We start from the raw sequence: 17,516 nt of genomic DNA, 5'->3' as shown, positions 1-17,516 counted from the left end.
AGTCAACAGAGATCCACCAACGGAAGAAAACAAATAGAAATCATCGATTTCATGTACAAAATACATTTTGCGTGGGAACATTTGGGGAAATGCAGGTCATTATGTCGTCGTTGAATACAACTTGTATTTTAAAAACTCGCAGAATTTAGAACAGCTACCTTTGAACAGTACGACTACTACTTTTATTTCATTTTTTTTTTTTTCAATGTTTATCGCCATTGTTAATATTAAAGGGATAAAACTTCAGCTAATTACCACCACAGTGTTTTCTCATTTTGGTTTTTGCCAGTGCCACGAGCATCAAGTACAAACGGTTACACAGGAGGACAAATCGGTTCAAAACGTTGCAGGTTACATATCGTACGAACGTTTCAGTGGTTCATGGATTCGCTGCCGAGGCCCGGCGATCAGCAACTTCAATCGTTTCCGCTTCCTTTTTTTTTTTAGGGGGGAAACACGTCTGCCACAAATGAATCCCAATAAAACAGGAAAAATATGAGGATGGAGACTTTTAAAATGCAGTTTTCACCCCCCCCTCCCCGGACACAATTTTTAAGATGCTGCTTCCTCCACACAGCAAAACAGTGTCGATTATTTGTACACACACAAACTGCTTTCTAAACAAGAAGGTAAAAAGTCCCACAAACCTTTACACAATGCAGAAATATCTTTTTTTTTTTTTTTTTTTAAACACTACCATATATGTATTTCCTGTGCCGTTTCATTAAAAAAAAAAAAAAAAATCATCTCACCATATAAAAGTCATGTAAAATCAGGGAGTTACTAAAACGCTGTGTGTAAAAATGACTGGATGAAAATAAAGGCTTCAGATATTGCTTTGTCAAAGCCGTGATGCTGCAAGTGTGTGTGTGTGTGTGTGTGTGTGTGTGTGTGTCTAATATTGCTCGTGTTCTCTGGGGTTCAGAGGTCATCCCACCCTTCCATCAAACAGTTCAAGGTCTATGGCACTTGACTACTCGGCTCCTCCCAACTTCTGTACAACAAAGAAAAAAATCCAAAATAAAAAAACAGCTAAAAAGTGAAGAGCAGAAAGCAAGTCTTTTCTTTTTTTTTTTAAACAGACATAAAAGGCAACATGTGGTCTTCTCCCATGTTAAATAATAATAACAACAACAACAACAAAGAATCACCAGATTGTAAAAGCGACTCGTCTCATCTACGGCTGACTGAAGAATGAAGCCCTTAAACATAAAAACACGAGTGAAGTTTAGAACCCCCAGTCTTTCGTCATTTCCTTTTCGTTTCACCTTCCGTCCACTTCCAAACTTGCTTTGGTTGACTAGCAGAACGTCCACGTCTTCCTCTGCTCGGGGAATCTCTCTCCCACTTTCTACCAAATATGTGCGTCTCCCAAAAATGCGCAGCTTGTATTTCAAAACTCGATGAGGCCCAGTAAACAGGACGATTTCCCAAACTCTCCCAGGATGTGACTTTCCACCCAGTTTCACCTCCAAAGATTTTTTTTTTCCTGCTTTTTGTCTGGGGATGAAGTCCAGGAAGATTTAGTTTTTTAAAATTGTGTTCCCCTCCGAGCTTTCGGAGCAGGGAGGGTGTGGACGAATAATCTCTTCGAAAAAAAGGAAACAAAAAACAAAACAAAAACAAAAGAAAAGCTCCCTCCCTCCTTGATCTACGTTCCGTCTCGACACGACAAGCACCTAACACTGTCCTCCACATCCGATCGCACGGCTTCCCCATCTTCACATGAAATTAAAAAAAAGGCAAGCTGGATGACAGGGGAAGGGGGGTGGAGGTTGGGCGACACACACACGCACCCTGCCCCCTAGTGGTCAGATATATATCTGTCTGCAGAAATAAAAGTTCATGATGAATGTTTGTGTTAAAAAAAAAAAAAAAAAAAAAGACCTGTACAGAGACCACAGTATTTGCATCAAAGCTCATCATATCTTCAGCTTCTTCCGTATAAAAATATATATATATGTATATATTTATATACCACAGTGATGGCCTGTTTTTGTTTTTTTTTGAGGACACAGACTTGTAGATGTTTGCTGCCGTCTTGCTTTGTTGGATCCACTGCCTTCAGTGGTTTTCCCCCATTTGAATCAAGGCTATGAAGATCTCTACTATAAATAGTCCCGATCAGTCTCTTCTGCGTAGAAAAATATGACAGTCAACATTATATTTCTCTCTTGTGTGTCCCCCGCTCCATCACCACTGCGCTCGCTCCTTGTTTTTAGTTTTTTTTGTGTGTGTGTGTGTTGTCGTTTTTCTTCCTTTCCTCTTGGAGGTCAGTTTCAGTTGAGTCTACGCTTGCATTTCTCGTACGATAATCATATCCACAGTGTTTGGAAAAGTCTTTAGGAGGGAGACGGCGTTCCCGTGATCGATATTCACAAAGCTGTATCCGTTCGCCTGCAGGTGAGAGAAGAAAAAATAAAAGAGAGGGATTAACAATTACAATATAAAATACAAATTTTGGTAGGAATTTTTTTTTTTTTTTAGATGTTTATCTAATTTTATAGGTATATAGTTTACCATTCATTATTCACTTTGTTTAGTGTATTTAAGCAGCAGAGAGAGTAAAGTGAGAATAACAGATCCAAGCAAAAACACTTAAAATCATCTTAATCAACAATGTTTTCGCACTGCATTCATATGTAGTAAATAACTTAGATTTATTTTTTAGAGTTACTGGAAGAACTGTAGAAGCTACTCCATGGGAGTTTTTCCTGAACTAACGGCACATACCTGGACGATTTTATCCCCCGGCTGGAGGATCTTGGATGCCGGTCCTTCGGGTTGAACCCTCGTCACAAATATGCCCTGAAATGCGATGATTTGGAAGCTTTAGAAATCCGGACGGTCACATAAGACGGCTTTTTTTTTTTTATGTCGGTTTGAAACAAGAACGTGACTTTACGTTGTCGTCCGGGCGGAAGGGGTTCCCCCGACCACCCACTCCTCCTGATATACTGAAACCCAGCTCTGGATTCTTCTCCACTTTCACCCGCATCTGAAACACACACACACACACACACAAACTCCCATCAGACATTTTTCTCATCACAGTAGCTCACAAGTAGCAATATCGAAATACTACCATCCTATAATTTTTTCCATTTTGTTTAAAGTTAAGTTTTAAGTTAGACAAATCTGATCAAATGTAATCCGTTTGATACGATCATCTAGTAATCCACAACTTTGTTATCAGAAAATGATTGAGGCCTTGAAATGTTCCTGCTTCAATAAGAATCTTAATTGAACTAGATGGGACAGGATTGAGCTTTGGCTAAGCCCCGCCCCCAAACACAAACCAACCAATCGGGTAACACTTTTTTTTCCTCAGTCGTTTAAGATGTAAAAATCATTAAACAGATGTGCCTGGAGCACAAAGCAGACAGAACTGGATTGTAATCTGACAAACGCTTCCCAAACCTCTTGCTGCAGAGCGTCGTGCGGACCCCGCTGAGGCCCCGCCGGCGGCGGCGGCGGCTGCTGGGAGACTTTGAGCATCAGGTAGTCGATGAGCTGCTCTCTGGACGGGTGCCGGGCCATGGACGACTGGCCCGCCTGCGGACGGACCGACGGGCCCATCTGACCGTTCATCAAAGGCACCTGAGACACAGACGCAGCACAGGAAGGGTTCGGTATACTCTCTCCAAAGAGCCCGTGTGGTGGAGTGGAGCGTCCGTGTTGGTCAACCTACTTTTCTGTGGGGGTCCATGGTGTAACTTGGAAGTCCTAGGGGACCAAAAACATCGTCCTGAAAGCAAAAAACCCACGATTAGCAACTCCGTGCTGTAAATGAAACGGGGCCAAATCCAATCGCACCCAAGAACGACAAGCAGCACCAGACGGCCAAAAAAAAACAAATGCAGCGGCCAGAATTCTCACCTGGTAATCACATTAGGGAGTGAGATGTTGATTTAGGGGAAAGATAATGGGTGAGCACATCCAATTACGATGATGAAGAATCCAGATTAAACTGCACCCAAGCTTTGTTCAAGCACAGAGCGGCTTGTAAGGATCACACCACACACACACACACACACACACACACACACACACTCTGCTCCTGCTACACACTCTGAACTAAAAGCCACCTTTCTAGGAGCAGACTCACGCCGACACGAACTTACCTTTTCCCAAACCCAGTTTTCACCGCCACACACAAAGTGAGAGGTTATGAAGTGACTCCGAGGCCATGAATGAGCAAAATAAGATTTAGAGTGAAGTTAAAAGAAAAGGAAATGGTGATTTGTGAGGAGAATTTACAATCACAGGGACAGATCATGAGGAGGGAGGAGGGGGGCCCCCCCCCTCCTCCCTCCTCATGGGGGTTGGGGGGGTGGGGGGTGTTAATTCACATGCAACAAGGAGGCAGGCGGGTTTAAAAGAGGGTCGTTTTGAAAGCACATTAACAAGACGAATACAGGAAACGGGTGAAAGTGGAACTGAGCAAAAACCGTCACAATGACTGAGAAAGTAGACGTGACACAAGTGGGCTGCACCAAAGAGGATTCATATCCTGGGCGTGTCATTAATGTTTAAAAGTTGTAGTTGAAATGTACTCAGATCTTTAAAACTATTCACAAGCGAGCAAGACTAAATTAAACTTGCTTTAACTTGAAAAAGCTCGAGCTGCACGAACATGAATCTGCTTTTGTTGGAGCGTTTATTAATTTTCTCTGAATATAGGATTCAATTTAAAAGACTTTAATTACAATTAATAAGAAAATGTATTCATTTGTCCTTGTATTTGTTACTTTTTTATAGTTCATAAAGTAAATAATTGGTTAATTAATGATAATTAATTAATTACTTTTTGACACTTTTGGGCTCATTAATACATTTATGCAGATTTATAAAAAAAAATTCAGTTTAATTCTATAATTAATTTCTATAAGCAGTAGTTTCAGCAGTTATAATATTCAAAGCAAAGAGTGCCTATAGTCCATTCTTAAATCTGTTGCTTCACGTGTATGTTAACAGTATAAAGCAGAAAAAAAAAATGTTTTCACACCAACACAAAAGTTCAAAACATCTCAAACATTTTTCCCTTTCATTTGTTGTAAGATTATCACTGTTATTTTAGATTATTATATCATTGTAATATTACATAATATACAATTCATTCACTTACTATAATCAACATTTTTAAATATAATTGAAAATATTTTTGGAGATAATCAAAGAGAAGTGTGTATACGTGCTGCACTTTTTAGTTTTATGTTTAAGTTGAAGCGCCTCCATTTCTTCGTCTCAGATTTGAGCTGAGCGAGTGAAGCGGGTCAGTCCAGGACGCCGTCGCCATGATGACAGTTTCCTCAGAGCCTCCATCTGCTGGAGGATGAGCCGGGTTGCTTCTCCTGCCAGGAGCTCGTCTCCCGGCGACGACCTCCCGCTGTGACTCCAGTCAAAAACTTGGTTCTCATGCTTTTCCAACAAACTTCAAGTGTTTTTTGTTTTTCCCCCCCGCCCTCTCAGCTTCAGCTGATCCGTTCACACAGTCTGCCATCAGCTGCCAGGCGGTCTCTTTTTTATTCTGTACTGTGCAGTTTTTAGTTTCCTCACTTCATACAATTTGTTCTTTTTATTTAAAAAAACAGGAATCTAAAAATATTGAGCAGCTTAACCCTGCATAGTGTTGTTATAACACGCAGGCCTACGGACATGAGAGGAACCAGCAGGGGGCAGCATTGAGAAGCTAAAGTTACTAAAGGGAGAGCATCTTCACCTCAACAGAAAAATCTGATAACTGAGAATAATCGGATTTGATGCATTTATATGCACTTAAAAAACAAACAAACACAGGTTTACCTACTGCTTCAGCTCTTGTTATACATGCTCTAAAACGTGAAAATAAATTTTGTTGAAGTTCGATGTAAATGGTGATTATTTTACCGTTAATACAATTGATTGTGGGAGAGAATATTTTAAGAACAATGACGTTTTTCTCCAATCTGGGTAACGCTTATTTATTATGTTTTGTGATTTTAAAATGCAATTTAGCTTGTTATAGAACAGCATTACTTTGAATATATTAGAAATAGAATGGATCATAAAACCTCGAGTATCATTCAAGTATCTGAGTCATTAATAATTCAATAGATAAACCGTATTGTATCATGATATAATTGCTCATCATCATGATAAAAAAAAATGTTTACACAAGAAGGTGGAGGATCACTTTCAACAACTTTGTGAAAAAACACAATATTTAATATATTTGAACTTACTTAGACATTTTACCTTAATATAATCATTTATTGGTTTGTTTGTGTTTTGCTTGCTTTAATTCTGGCACAGGTCTTCCTGTTAAATACCGTATTTTCTGCCCTATAAGGCACACCAGGTTATAAGGCGCACCTACATTGATTGACATAACTTACAACTTCATTCATATATAAGGCGCACCGCCCTATAAGGCGCATGGAATAGACCGGTGGTCAGCAACATTTACAGCTCAAAGCCATTATGTTACATTTTCCACTGATTATAACACCCAGAGAGGTGCACGCATTTTGTTTTGATAGTCCTACATGCAGCCTATGCCAGGAGGACACTACACACAAAACCTTCTTCACTACTGGTTGACAACTTACAACTACCGGTAATAATAATAATAATAATAAACTAAACTACATGAACTAAGCAACAAAAACACAACACAACACAATTATTACCGACACCACAAACCAAATATAACCCCCAATAATTGCATTTAAAACACCACAAACAGCTGCAATGAATTATGGGAGTTTCTATCGGCTGCACTGAGGAGCTCAGGTTGAATTTGTCGCTGCAAGGCATGATGTCCCATCATGCCTTGCAGCGACAAATTCATGTTTTGTGTTGTTGGAGGTTATTGTGGCTCGTTGTTGGGCTTGGTGTTGTGTTGATTGTGTTTATGCTGTGTTTTTGTTCCCCAGTTTAGGGAGTAATTATTTCATCTAGTTTATTTTGGTTTGTTAGAATGTTGGTGTGCAACCATGAGTGATGAAGGTGTTGTGCGGAGTCTCGTCCGCTCTGAAGATCCAGTTGCGAAGTTAGAGATGTCAAAATAGAAGCTTCTGGTTGTTCAGCTGTCAAATAGAAGTCTTGAGTAGAACAATCGTCCATATATAAGGCGCACCGGGCTATAAGGCGCACTGGCAGCTTTTGAGAAAATTTGAGGTATTTAGGTGCGCCTTATAGGGTGGAAAATACGGTAAGTACATAACTAAAATAAATATATTCAATTTTAAATTAGATTTTACTCATTTTAAGTTTTGATTGGAGCCCTTTTTTTTCCTTAAATGGATCCTTCTTGGTGCAACATGAGCATTTCGGATTCAAATCAGTGTTTGTCTCATAATTGAGTTCAGTTTGATAGCAGCACAAATCATTTGAACCCTTTTAAAAGCTCCTGCCGCTTTTTAACTTCAAAAAGCAACAGAAAAGAGTAGAATCCGTCCTTTTTCACTCTTGACATTTGCTTCACAGGCTTTGTGAGCGTCAGATGTTGCGGAGAGAAAAAAATCTTTCATTTGTCTTTTTTCGGGACAAAGTGAAAGACGGCGTTGTGACGGTCTGTGATCAGGAGGAAACAGGCGTTTTCTTCTCTTTTAAAAAAAAAAAAGGATGTGAAACCAGCGGGAAGTTTGGGGAGGCCCACGTTGCTTAGTAGGAGCTGCGGCAGCGCGCTACAAGTTCACGGTACTCACACAGGCGCCCGGGGCTCCGTAGGGCTGTCCGTCCCTGACACTAAACACCAGGGACCCTTGGCTGGCATGCATGTCCCTACAGCTGCCGTAGTGAGACCAGCTCAGCGGAGCGTTATTGGAATTATAGGAGCGAGACAGCGCGTTCTGATGACATGAAACAACCAGCACCAGACGACACGTCAGTGGCGGCCATGCAACCCACCGGGGGGGGTGGGGGGGGGAACAGTGACACAATATGACACACAGCATATATACATACAACAGGCAGACATGCAGAGAGGACATTCGGCATACAGGCGGGTTAGTAGGATTTAGCTTTCGGTTTATTTGGACTGGTTTCTGAGCTGTCCTGCTGTTGTTGAAGGTTTCTGGTAGGAGTTTTTTTTTTTTTTTTTTTTAAAGTAAAATCCACTGATAACACACATTTGTTGCTCAAAAAGTCCAGAACCACATGTGAGTAAACGGTTGGTACCAGAAGAGCTGGAAAGATACTTCAAAACCCAGACAAATAAAGCCAAACCCGTGTTCAAGCTTTTCTTTTGGTCGCCTAAACAGAAGCGTTACATAACAAATGCCAGGAGCCGACCTGACACAGGTATAGGAACTTTCGAGACACATCTTTGTTGTAGTAATGCAGATCTTTAAAAACAGTTTGTCTCGTGAGTTTTAGGGACAAAAACACGCGTTATTGCCAATTCTACAGAGGACCTGGAGGAAATCAACCCAAATGGCAAAGCAGAAACATCTGATGTCTTCTTTTACAAATTGCATTTATGCTTTTAACCTTGATGATTTCAAAGAGATTAGTTTTACGTAAATTGACATTTGTTTTTTTCTGCATTGTCCTTACCTTTTCCATCTTCTTGGCCTCGATGTGCCTCATCACCTGGTCTCTCCAGTCCGTCGGCACCCGTCCTGCTCCCGCCCCTCCGGGGCCGTGCGGCGGCCCGTCGAGCAGCGAGTGCTCCGACTTCACCCGGACGTTGGGCCTCTTGCTGGGGCTGCCGTGCTGGTAGCTGAAGTCGCTGACTGACATGGTCCTTTCCGGGAGCTCGTGGGGCTGCGCCCGGGCGATGGCGGGCCGGGACGCCCCGGGGACGTCGATGCTGTAGGTGCGAGCGGAGAGGGGCCTCTGCGCGGCCTGGCTCATCGCCAGCGGCCCCCTCGCCAGGGTGTGGATGTCCCGGTAGGTCATGTACTCCCCGTCGGGCAGCTGCATGCGCCGCGGGTCTCCCATCGAGGCCGTGGACGCCGTGCTGCTTTGCCTCTGCAGAGTGCTGCTTCTGGGCTGGCCGGCGGCGGAGTGGAGTCGCTCCTTCGCCCACATGTCGCCGGGGGCTTTGGCGGCCGCGGGAGGCCCCCTCTGCTGCGGCTGCAGAGGGTACGGAGGCGCCTGGTTACGGTTTGAGTAGTTGGTGTTGGCGAGCGAGTGAGGCGGCGGCGGTGGGGGGAGGTAGCCTTGGTGCTCGGGAGGCATCGGCGTCCTCTGGGCCCAGAGGCCGTCTTTAGGCGCGGCACTGTTCGTGTACTGGACGTTGTACTGAGGCGGGGGGATTCCCATCGCCATGCTGGAGGAAACTGGGTATCTGCTGGTGCTGGCAGGGGGTTTGGAGGAGGACAGGAGGTCCGAGGACGACGCGGAGGAGCCGGGGTAGACCATCAGGCTCTGGTCATTGAGTAACTGGCTGGCCGACTTGCTCCGGACGATGCTCTGGCCCTGAGTCCCCGGCCCCGGGCCGGCCCCCGCCGCCCGGGTCGCCGCGCCCGCCTCGTAGGCGTCGCCGTCCCCGTCGAAGGAGTACAGCTTCATGCCGCCCGTTTCTATGTTGCTGATGCTCTGAGACTTCGCCACCTGCGGCGGATGGCACCGTCTCTCCGGTGAGAGCTCCTCTGTGCTGCGAGACAGAGACATGTCACTGCTGGCCGTCACTCCCGTCGACGCCACGTGCACCACGGCGGGCGCCTCCTCCACTCTCATCGCCTGGCTCTTGTTACCCAGGCTGTTGACGCGGTCGCCGGGCGGCTGATTCCCGTTGTGGAAATGATCCACGTTGTCGTAAGCCAGCCTGCCGTCCAGGTCCCCCGGCCCCACGGAGCCGTTGCGGGCCTGGCCCAGTCCGTCCAGCTGAACCATGTTGTCGGTGGGCAGCTTGGTCACGTTCATGTTGATCTGGTCCCACTTGGTGTAGCCGTCCCCGACGCCGTTGTTTATTCCCTTCTCGATGAAGGCCAGCCGGGCTTCCATGGACAGGTCGTAGTCGCCCATCTTCTCCGGAGGCGACTGCTGGGTTTTCAACAGAGCCTGGAGGGACGTCTCCGAGCCGTTACCGTTGTGAAGGAGAGGGGTCGTGTCTTTAGGTTGGTTCATGTTCTCGTCTTCTTGCCTGGAGCGAGGACATTTATGACCAGGAGAGAGACACACAGGAATCACACTTTACAGCAGACGTTGAGGTTTATTTCACATTGATGCGTTTCCTATCAATTTGCATGTTGCGGCTCTCTGAGTCATGCCGAGTGTGACATGTTCCCGACTCTTGTACACGCAGAATAATGCTTAAATATCATGCGCACAACAGGAGTACAAAGTTCTCCCAGCACATTTTTTTTCTAAGCCATCAGTAGCAGGATCAATTTCAATTACGTACAGTAATTAGGATTTTGTTTGATTTTTTGTGGTATTTTAAACATTTGTTCATTACACCCTACTTTATATTTGTGTTTAATTTCCGTAGAATCCCACTTTAAAGCACAAACGTTTGCTGGGTTGAATAAATAATGCAGTTTTTGTCAACAATGCCCAAAGAGAGTTGTGAAACAGACTTCTGGTAAAGGTTTAGGGACGCAAGCTTGAAAAACAATAAACATTTTCATTTTGTGCATCTCGTGTGTAAATACTGTCGGGTACTTTTGCGTTTTGAATTTCATGCAAATTTGTCCTTTTCCCCCCCACTTTTAATAGACAATTTTAGATATTTTTCTTCACACGAATCTGATTTTTCCCCTCCATTTGATTGAATCTTCACATTATTTACAGTAATACAAATTGTATTTCATGAATGAAAGTCACTATAAATCCGCATAACAAACTACTTTTGTCAAATTGAAATGTCCCTGTTCTCTCGATCTTTCGGGCCACAACATGCACATGACCTGGAAACACAGAAGTTGAGATATACAACAGTAACAAACCGGTTTTTGGGGAGGAAAGGCATCTTGGCCTCTCTCTCAGGTGTGCACAGAGAGTTGTCCTGACTGCTGTCCGTGGTCAGAGACACGGAGTCGGACATGCGCGACGGTGACGAACAGTTGCTGTTGTTCTGGTTGCTGTTGGCCACGGTGTCGTCCAGCAGAGAGTCTGCGTCCTTCCCGTCATCTGTGGAGCGAGAGTGCCGCTATTATTGCGCCGCGGGCATTTAAATCGAATGTCATCCTCGAAACCTGAAATATTACCTTTTTTATCCTTACTTAAAGTCACGACTTTAGGCTGGTTGATGGAAATCTCGATGAGGGGCGGCCTCATCTCGGCAATTTTCATCTCGTCTTCTTCATCAGATAGCTCTTCCGAGTCCTGAGGGCGAACGCAAAGTTTAGCTCTCCTGCAGCTGCGACAAGTCCTGATTGTTCGTTGTCCTGTGACTCCTACCTCCAGTGTGTCTTCGTGGTTCATCATGGAGCCCTCCGACGACTTGAGCGGGATTCTCTGAGAGCTGTAAGACTCCGAAGTGTCTTTCGATTCAGTTGCAGACGGACTTTGTGCATAAGTGTTGGTGGATATGGAGGTCTCTATGTCTGATGCCACGCCGTTGGGACAGGGAGCTTCAATCACCTGCAGCGAACAGTACGAGTGCTCAGTTCCTCCAGAACCATGTTTATTTCTTTTCTTGAAAAATATATGAAGCATTGAAACAATTGTGGAGTCCAGCTGACAAACAAAAAGGTCCTGAACGCACAAAAGATCACTTCTGATAATGTATGTATCCTCAAAGCTTCTCTGCTGTTTTCTAACTCGACGTTTCACATGCTTACGAGTTAGTTTTCCTAAAAAGGAACTGAAGTGAGACACAAAACAGGCAGAAGAAATGAAAGTGACTGATGCGTTTCCCGCCGAGGAGCTGACCTTCACTCCCACGTCCTGCACGCCAATGTGGTTCCTCTCCACTGGTTTGGGATCCCTCCCCGACTCGTCGCTCGACTCGTCTTCCTTCAGCCGGTGAGCCACCGACTGCGCCGTCTTCACCATGTTCTTCAGCTCGTCGGGGTACGGGGTCGGGTAGCGCTTCAGGTTGCCCTCCTGAGAGGAGGATGACAACGGATGGTCAAAAAACTGACGAAATGACCAACTCTTTATTGTTTTGAACAAACATGAAGCTTATCGGCAATCTCTGAAAGTCATCAATCTTACGATTAAATTATAGTTCGTACTAATGATCCAGTACTTGGTATTATTCCTATTAATATCACTGTCGTTACAGTAGCAGCTAGGGTAATGATAATCTAGTTCTTATAACAATCATTACTATTACAGAAATATGAATTAGCTGTTGCTAACATAGGCTTTTCTATAGGAAATAAAGGAATGGCTTTTCTATTTATTTTTGTCTTTCAATTCAAAACTACAACTGGTACTGGAAGAACAACTACTACGGATTCACATTTTTTTCTTAAAAATCACCTAAATACTCTTTGGCTTGAATTGAATGCTATTTTCACAACTACAAAAAATAACAGTTTATAGGAAGCTTATATATACATATACACATTCCATATTATCATTATGATTATTATTATTAGAATTATCAATATTATCATTACTATTATATCCACAGACCATTTTCTATTTCCATTTGGAGCAAAATTCTATATTTTCTTTTTTTTAAATGCTGAAACTACTTCAGTACAAATAATGAAATATTATTAAAGAGCTTTTGAGAACTTCAAAACAGTTAATGCACCCTGTTATTTACTTTCCCTTTCGATGAAAATACCACTTCTGCAACGACAAAAAAAAAACAGAGAAGCTAATCTTGATATTCATCCCTGTTTTATAAAGTTCGGGGGATTTCCAGCTCAACTTCCAGCGAACAAAGGTGACTGAGGACAACATGCTGATGTTTAGAAATCTCTCTGCAGTAATGAGCTTTCCTGCTCACAGCCGTCCGACAAGCTACATTACTCCGACAAAAGCGGCACAAAATGGTGACTGGCTGCTTTAAATCATGCCGCTGTTGTTGTGTTTTTCGCTGCCAATTATGTAAGCTGTAACCAATGTGCGCCGCTCACCCTCGGGGGCGTCTCTCGCTCATCCTTGTCTTCGTCGCACTCGAAGGCCACCTGAGCTCGGTGCTTGCGCTGCTCCTCCCACAGCACTGGGTTGAAGCTCTCCGAGTCCGAGTTGGGAATGTCTGAAAAGAAGCACAAGCGCAGGAGGCGGATTAACAAAATTTTTCAAAGAAATCTTCATCCACAATTATATTTTTTATTCTATTTTTTTCTTTGCTCTGGAGCTGCACTGTTTTTTCTTATTGAATAATATATTCGCCATCTTAAAAAAAATCGACAAAAAAATGAAATATTAAATTTTTAACATAGTAATAAAACACTGAGACTAGCTCTTATAAACAAACCTGAACTTTAAACGACATCTGAACAGTTTTTTTTTTTTTGGTTGTTTTTTCAACTTCACCAAAACTCTCTCAAACAAAACTATGTTCTAATCCAAAACATCCTTAATGCTTCGCTTGCACGTCTATTTGTGACCACAAGATGGTGCACAGGCCTTGAAGGGAGCAGTGAAGAGAACCTGAGAGAGAGGAGTTAACCCCTTCGGCTCCAAAAGAAGCACACAACAATGAATTGCTGAAACTTGGACCTGTTACTGTAATGAATTCCTGTCCTCTGATGGCATTTTAACAGAGAGCAAAAAAATCAGTGCTGCTGTTTCACACAGTTATTTCAAATTCTGAGCTCTTGCATGTCAGCAGGAGTAAAACGCGGAGAACACGCCACTGCAGGGCGGGGGGTTAAAGCTCTGCACGCAGATGAAAAGTAGATGTGAAACTATCGTAGGCAATCGTTCTGAGCTGTTATTTACACCTGAAGCCAATAAGGACGCGTTTCTGGTTTCCTGTGTTTGAGAACAGATGCAAATGTGGAAGCTCAAATATGTGCACTGAACACAAAGATGACGCCGTTACGGTCAGACAAGATGATCTGGTGTGACGGATTTCCTCCTCTGTGTTTTTAAGATTCTGAAACTTCTTAATGCGTGTGAACAATGCAATATTCAATGAATAGCAATAATAGTGTGGGCGAGGAGTTAAGGCATTAAAAAAAATGCACAAAATGTGAAATACATTTGGTTTATATCTACAACATGACATTTACTATTAGAGATAAATTGGGGGGGAAAATAACAATAACTTTAAGCCAATGATGTAGGCTTACAGGGCCTTAAATATATTTACTGATTTAATGTGAAAGACGTCTGGTTTACCTCAACGCTTCACACAAGAATGTGAGAACGCAGAAGTTGATACGAGTCAAAGGGGAAACAAGTTGTAAAACCAGGACACGCCTTCTCCCAACTTCCCGGGGGAACACAGGGAAAACGCACACAAAATGAAAAAAAATCTTCCTCTTCCGTGAATATTTAACCAAACGGTTGATGAGTATGAAGCAAAAATCGCTGAACTGAAGCTCCTGTTTAGTATCTCTTGGACCGAGCGACCATTTTTTATGATTGTAACATGCAGATCTAATAGATCCACTAATTACCCCACAGCTTAAATGCAGCAGGGTCACAGTGTAAGCTGTCGGCAGTAAGAGGAAACCAGTGCAAACGAACAGATGCTTGACAAGGAGACCACGGCTCGAGTTTCTTATGCAGCTTCAGTCTCGGGTAACAAAGGACTCCTATGAAATATGCATGCAGGGATCCCTGTTGCTCTGGTGTGCCAGAGGTTTTCAAATCTTTTCCTATAGTAATTACACCGAGTCTAAACTGTTTTTTCAGCTCATCGGAGTGTCTGCAAATCCATCATCTGCTTTAATTCGTTCTTGTGGTCACAAACGCTCGCAGCCTCGACCGCCTGCCACGATGAGGCACCGAACAGAAGCGAAACAGAAAGCGGAAGTACTCACAGTCGTCCGTCCTGGTTTGCTGGGGGAACATGTAGTTCGTCAGCACGGTTTTATGAGTCTCTGGATCCTCCTCTTTCTGGAGCGGGATCAGGGGCTTGGACTGTGGGAGACCAGAGGAAGTTTGTCACTCGACTCAAGACTTGTCGTGGAGTTCACACTTTCTCTTGCTCTTAGCGGCGGCTGCATCATCGCCACGTTGAGAAGGATTTTACGTGCCCGACGCGAGGGGAGAAATAACACAATGCAGAATGCACCGATGATGAATTCAACATGGTCATTTCAATGAGTTTTTGGTTCCCGGGGACTGGGACATTGTTCAAGTATTTATTTAAAGAGTCTGGCCTTCTCTTATGATTCCCAATAAAGCTGCTCTGTTCCTGTCACCACTGTTACAGCTTGTCCAATCGCATCCAGGCGTCTTGATATGCCTGCTGGGCAGCCTGTCTATAACCGTATTGGAAACGGCAAAATCAAGCAGACTAATCATAGCACGCCAGAAAAAAGTTTAGACTTGCATTCTTTGAAAGGCCCAGACAGCAGCTATTGGTACTTAAAAGCCTGACTCTTCACAGCCCTCTTAAAAGAGCTGCAGCTTCTCAGGGTCAATCTGTGGAGGTATTTTGGAAAGAGCTGGAGAGTGGTTCAGCCAGGAGGAGGAGAGAGGGGGGAAAGCCCCCCCCCCCCCCCCCCCCCCCCCCCCCTAAAAAAAAACCAAACAAAAAAACAACAAACCATGAATAATAGATTTCAGAATGCTGCGAGAGTCAGACTGCAGTTCGGAAATATTTATAAGTCGGACAAAGAAAACAGAAGCACTCAGAAAAAGTGCCGTCTCCTCCAACTTCTTGCAAACTTCTGCCTTCGCACTGCGTCGAGTTTGGTTTCATTACATGTCTGGAGTGAAATGAAGGCTAAGAAAAGGTGAAAAAGTCATAAAGTTTAAGGTTCAGCGTCTCCATTATTTTTTATGTTAATAATTGAATAATTTTAAATATAAGACTTGAAATGACCTTCGTCATAGCTTGGACATGCACGCCGACAGCTATATGTTCAGTATTGAGGGGATGTGGGAAAATCTTTCTCACACACTTCGCCATGATCTTATAACATTCGATGGCATTTATTGATTGAAATTAAAATATACAGTTTCGACCATAAAACTCTGTAATTTACCTACAACAAGAAGAGACGCAAACACAATTTGCGAACTTCCAAGTCACATAATGAGTTGCTTGGAAATTGAAGAGCTTCTGACACGCTTGGCTGCCCCGTTTTTACAGAGTCTGTGCACATCCTTCGGTTCCAGTGTTAAAGATACGGGAGAGAACAGCGATTGAAATGCGGCTTTTGTTTGGCTGCATTTCCTCCGCCACAGTTAAACCACAATCCAGTGACGCGGTGAGGCTTTCTGCGCGGCTTCTCGACACATAAGCAAACCAGACTCGCACGTTTCCACCTCTGATAGGCTTGTTTTTTTTTCTGTTGAGGGCCAACAAAAAATTCCAAATTGGGAGATAACATTGACCTCTGGTTCCCTTCCAGCTCGCCGCGGCTGCCTTATCTCACAAAGCAAACTGACTCCCCGTCACTCACATTCTCACGGAACACACGCCGAGGTTTTCAAACAAGCATCCATTTACTCGGCCTGACGCGCCTATGAAAGATTCTGTTTTCTAACAGTGATTAGGACCCTCCCAGATTTGGGAAAAAAAAAACAACTGATTATCACCGGGTCTGACCTCCAAGGACACTTGGCACATTCAGACTGAATGTCCTGGAAGTGGCCTGCTGCATTTCAGATGTGTTTTCCTGTGAGCTACTTGACCCGGCGTCTTCATTTACAGCTGAATTGTCACGTACGCAGCTTACGTTACAGCTCTGGATTGTTTTTTTGTTTTTTTTTTGGGGGGGGGGGGCTTACCTGATTCTCAGACAGCCACATTGCGGTCATCTCGCTCAGTTTAGTGAAGCTGTATGGAAGACTCCTCAGCCTGCAGGAGGAAGAGAAATGTCATTGAGTCAACTTACTCAGAGTGGAGTTTGATCATGAAAATGTCATTACAATACACCCACAACTGTTTTTAGTAGAAACATGGCCTCTACCAAGGGGTGAGTAGATGAGAAGTTGATTGACTTGATTTGAGCACATTTACACACAAATGACCAAATTTAAGAAGAGAATTACTTTAGATAGTCTTTAGATCGCAAAAAAATGTAAGTTTCTAACTTTTTCCAACCACTTTTCAATAATGGAAGTTGATATAAACACTTCAATCTGAACACGCTGGCCGTATCCCACTGAAATCGCATCGACATCGAGGAAGTGATTTCACAGTGCTGATGACGCGATCATAGTCGGGAGCTTTGTGTGCGTGTGCGTCAACTCGTCACATGACACTTGGTGTTCAGTGTTTTGAGAAAAAACAGCGGTGGCGAAACCCGACAGGTCGGTGTAAATTGAGCATAAAGAACCAAAACAAATCCATCTCCAATACTGGCTCTTCCGAGTAAAGCTGGATGTCACATCACGTGTTTGTGTCTAACGTCGCAGAGCAAACAGTTACGCGGATGATCCAGCAAATAAGATGAATTTCTTGGCGCATATAAACCTGCACGTACATCACTTTGTCGGTGTTCATGTAAAGGGGACAATCTCATCCATCAATTGGAAGGAATACCATCAGA

The 17,516-nt window shown here is 43.6% G+C and overlaps 1 protein-coding gene across 3 annotated transcripts in view; it reads right to left on the bottom strand.

Annotated features, from left to right (window-relative positions):
* Nucleotides 1-1,993: 1,993 nt before the first annotated feature.
* Nucleotides 1,994-17,516, bottom strand: part of erbin (erbb2 interacting protein) — a 60,219-nt gene continuing 44,696 nt past the window's right edge. Inside the window, exons 14-27 of one of the 3 annotated variants that reach the window (XM_080510516.1) lie at nucleotides 16,753-16,822; nucleotides 14,832-14,931; nucleotides 12,972-13,093; nucleotides 11,809-11,982; nucleotides 11,335-11,517; nucleotides 11,142-11,259; nucleotides 10,881-11,064; nucleotides 8,542-10,075; nucleotides 7,692-7,835; nucleotides 3,692-3,748; nucleotides 3,421-3,600; nucleotides 2,906-2,998; nucleotides 2,734-2,808; nucleotides 1,994-2,397 (exon numbers count right to left, since the gene is read on the bottom strand). In XM_080510516.1, coding sequence (XP_080366642.1) covers nucleotides 2,290-2,397; nucleotides 2,734-2,808; nucleotides 2,906-2,998; nucleotides 3,421-3,600; nucleotides 3,692-3,748; nucleotides 7,692-7,835; nucleotides 8,542-10,075; nucleotides 10,881-11,064; nucleotides 11,142-11,259; nucleotides 11,335-11,517; nucleotides 11,809-11,982; nucleotides 12,972-13,093; nucleotides 14,832-14,931; nucleotides 16,753-16,822 — 3,142 coding nt within the window. In that variant the 3' untranslated portion in view covers nucleotides 1,994-2,289. The remainder of the gene's footprint in view (nucleotides 2,398-2,733; nucleotides 2,809-2,905; nucleotides 2,999-3,420; nucleotides 3,601-3,691; nucleotides 3,749-7,691; nucleotides 7,836-8,541; nucleotides 10,076-10,880; nucleotides 11,065-11,141; nucleotides 11,260-11,334; nucleotides 11,518-11,808; nucleotides 11,983-12,971; nucleotides 13,094-14,831; nucleotides 14,932-16,752; nucleotides 16,823-17,516) is intronic. The other 2 variants (XM_080510517.1, XM_080510518.1) reach the window with 2 other exon arrangements.

Source organism: Blennius ocellaris, assembly GCF_963422515.1.
Source record: "Blennius ocellaris genome assembly, chromosome: 15".
Taxonomy (NCBI): Eukaryota; Metazoa; Chordata; class Actinopteri; order Blenniiformes; family Blenniidae; genus Blennius; species Blennius ocellaris.
Note: the sequence above shows the minus strand (reverse complement) of the source record. Positions and strands in the feature narration are given on the sequence as shown.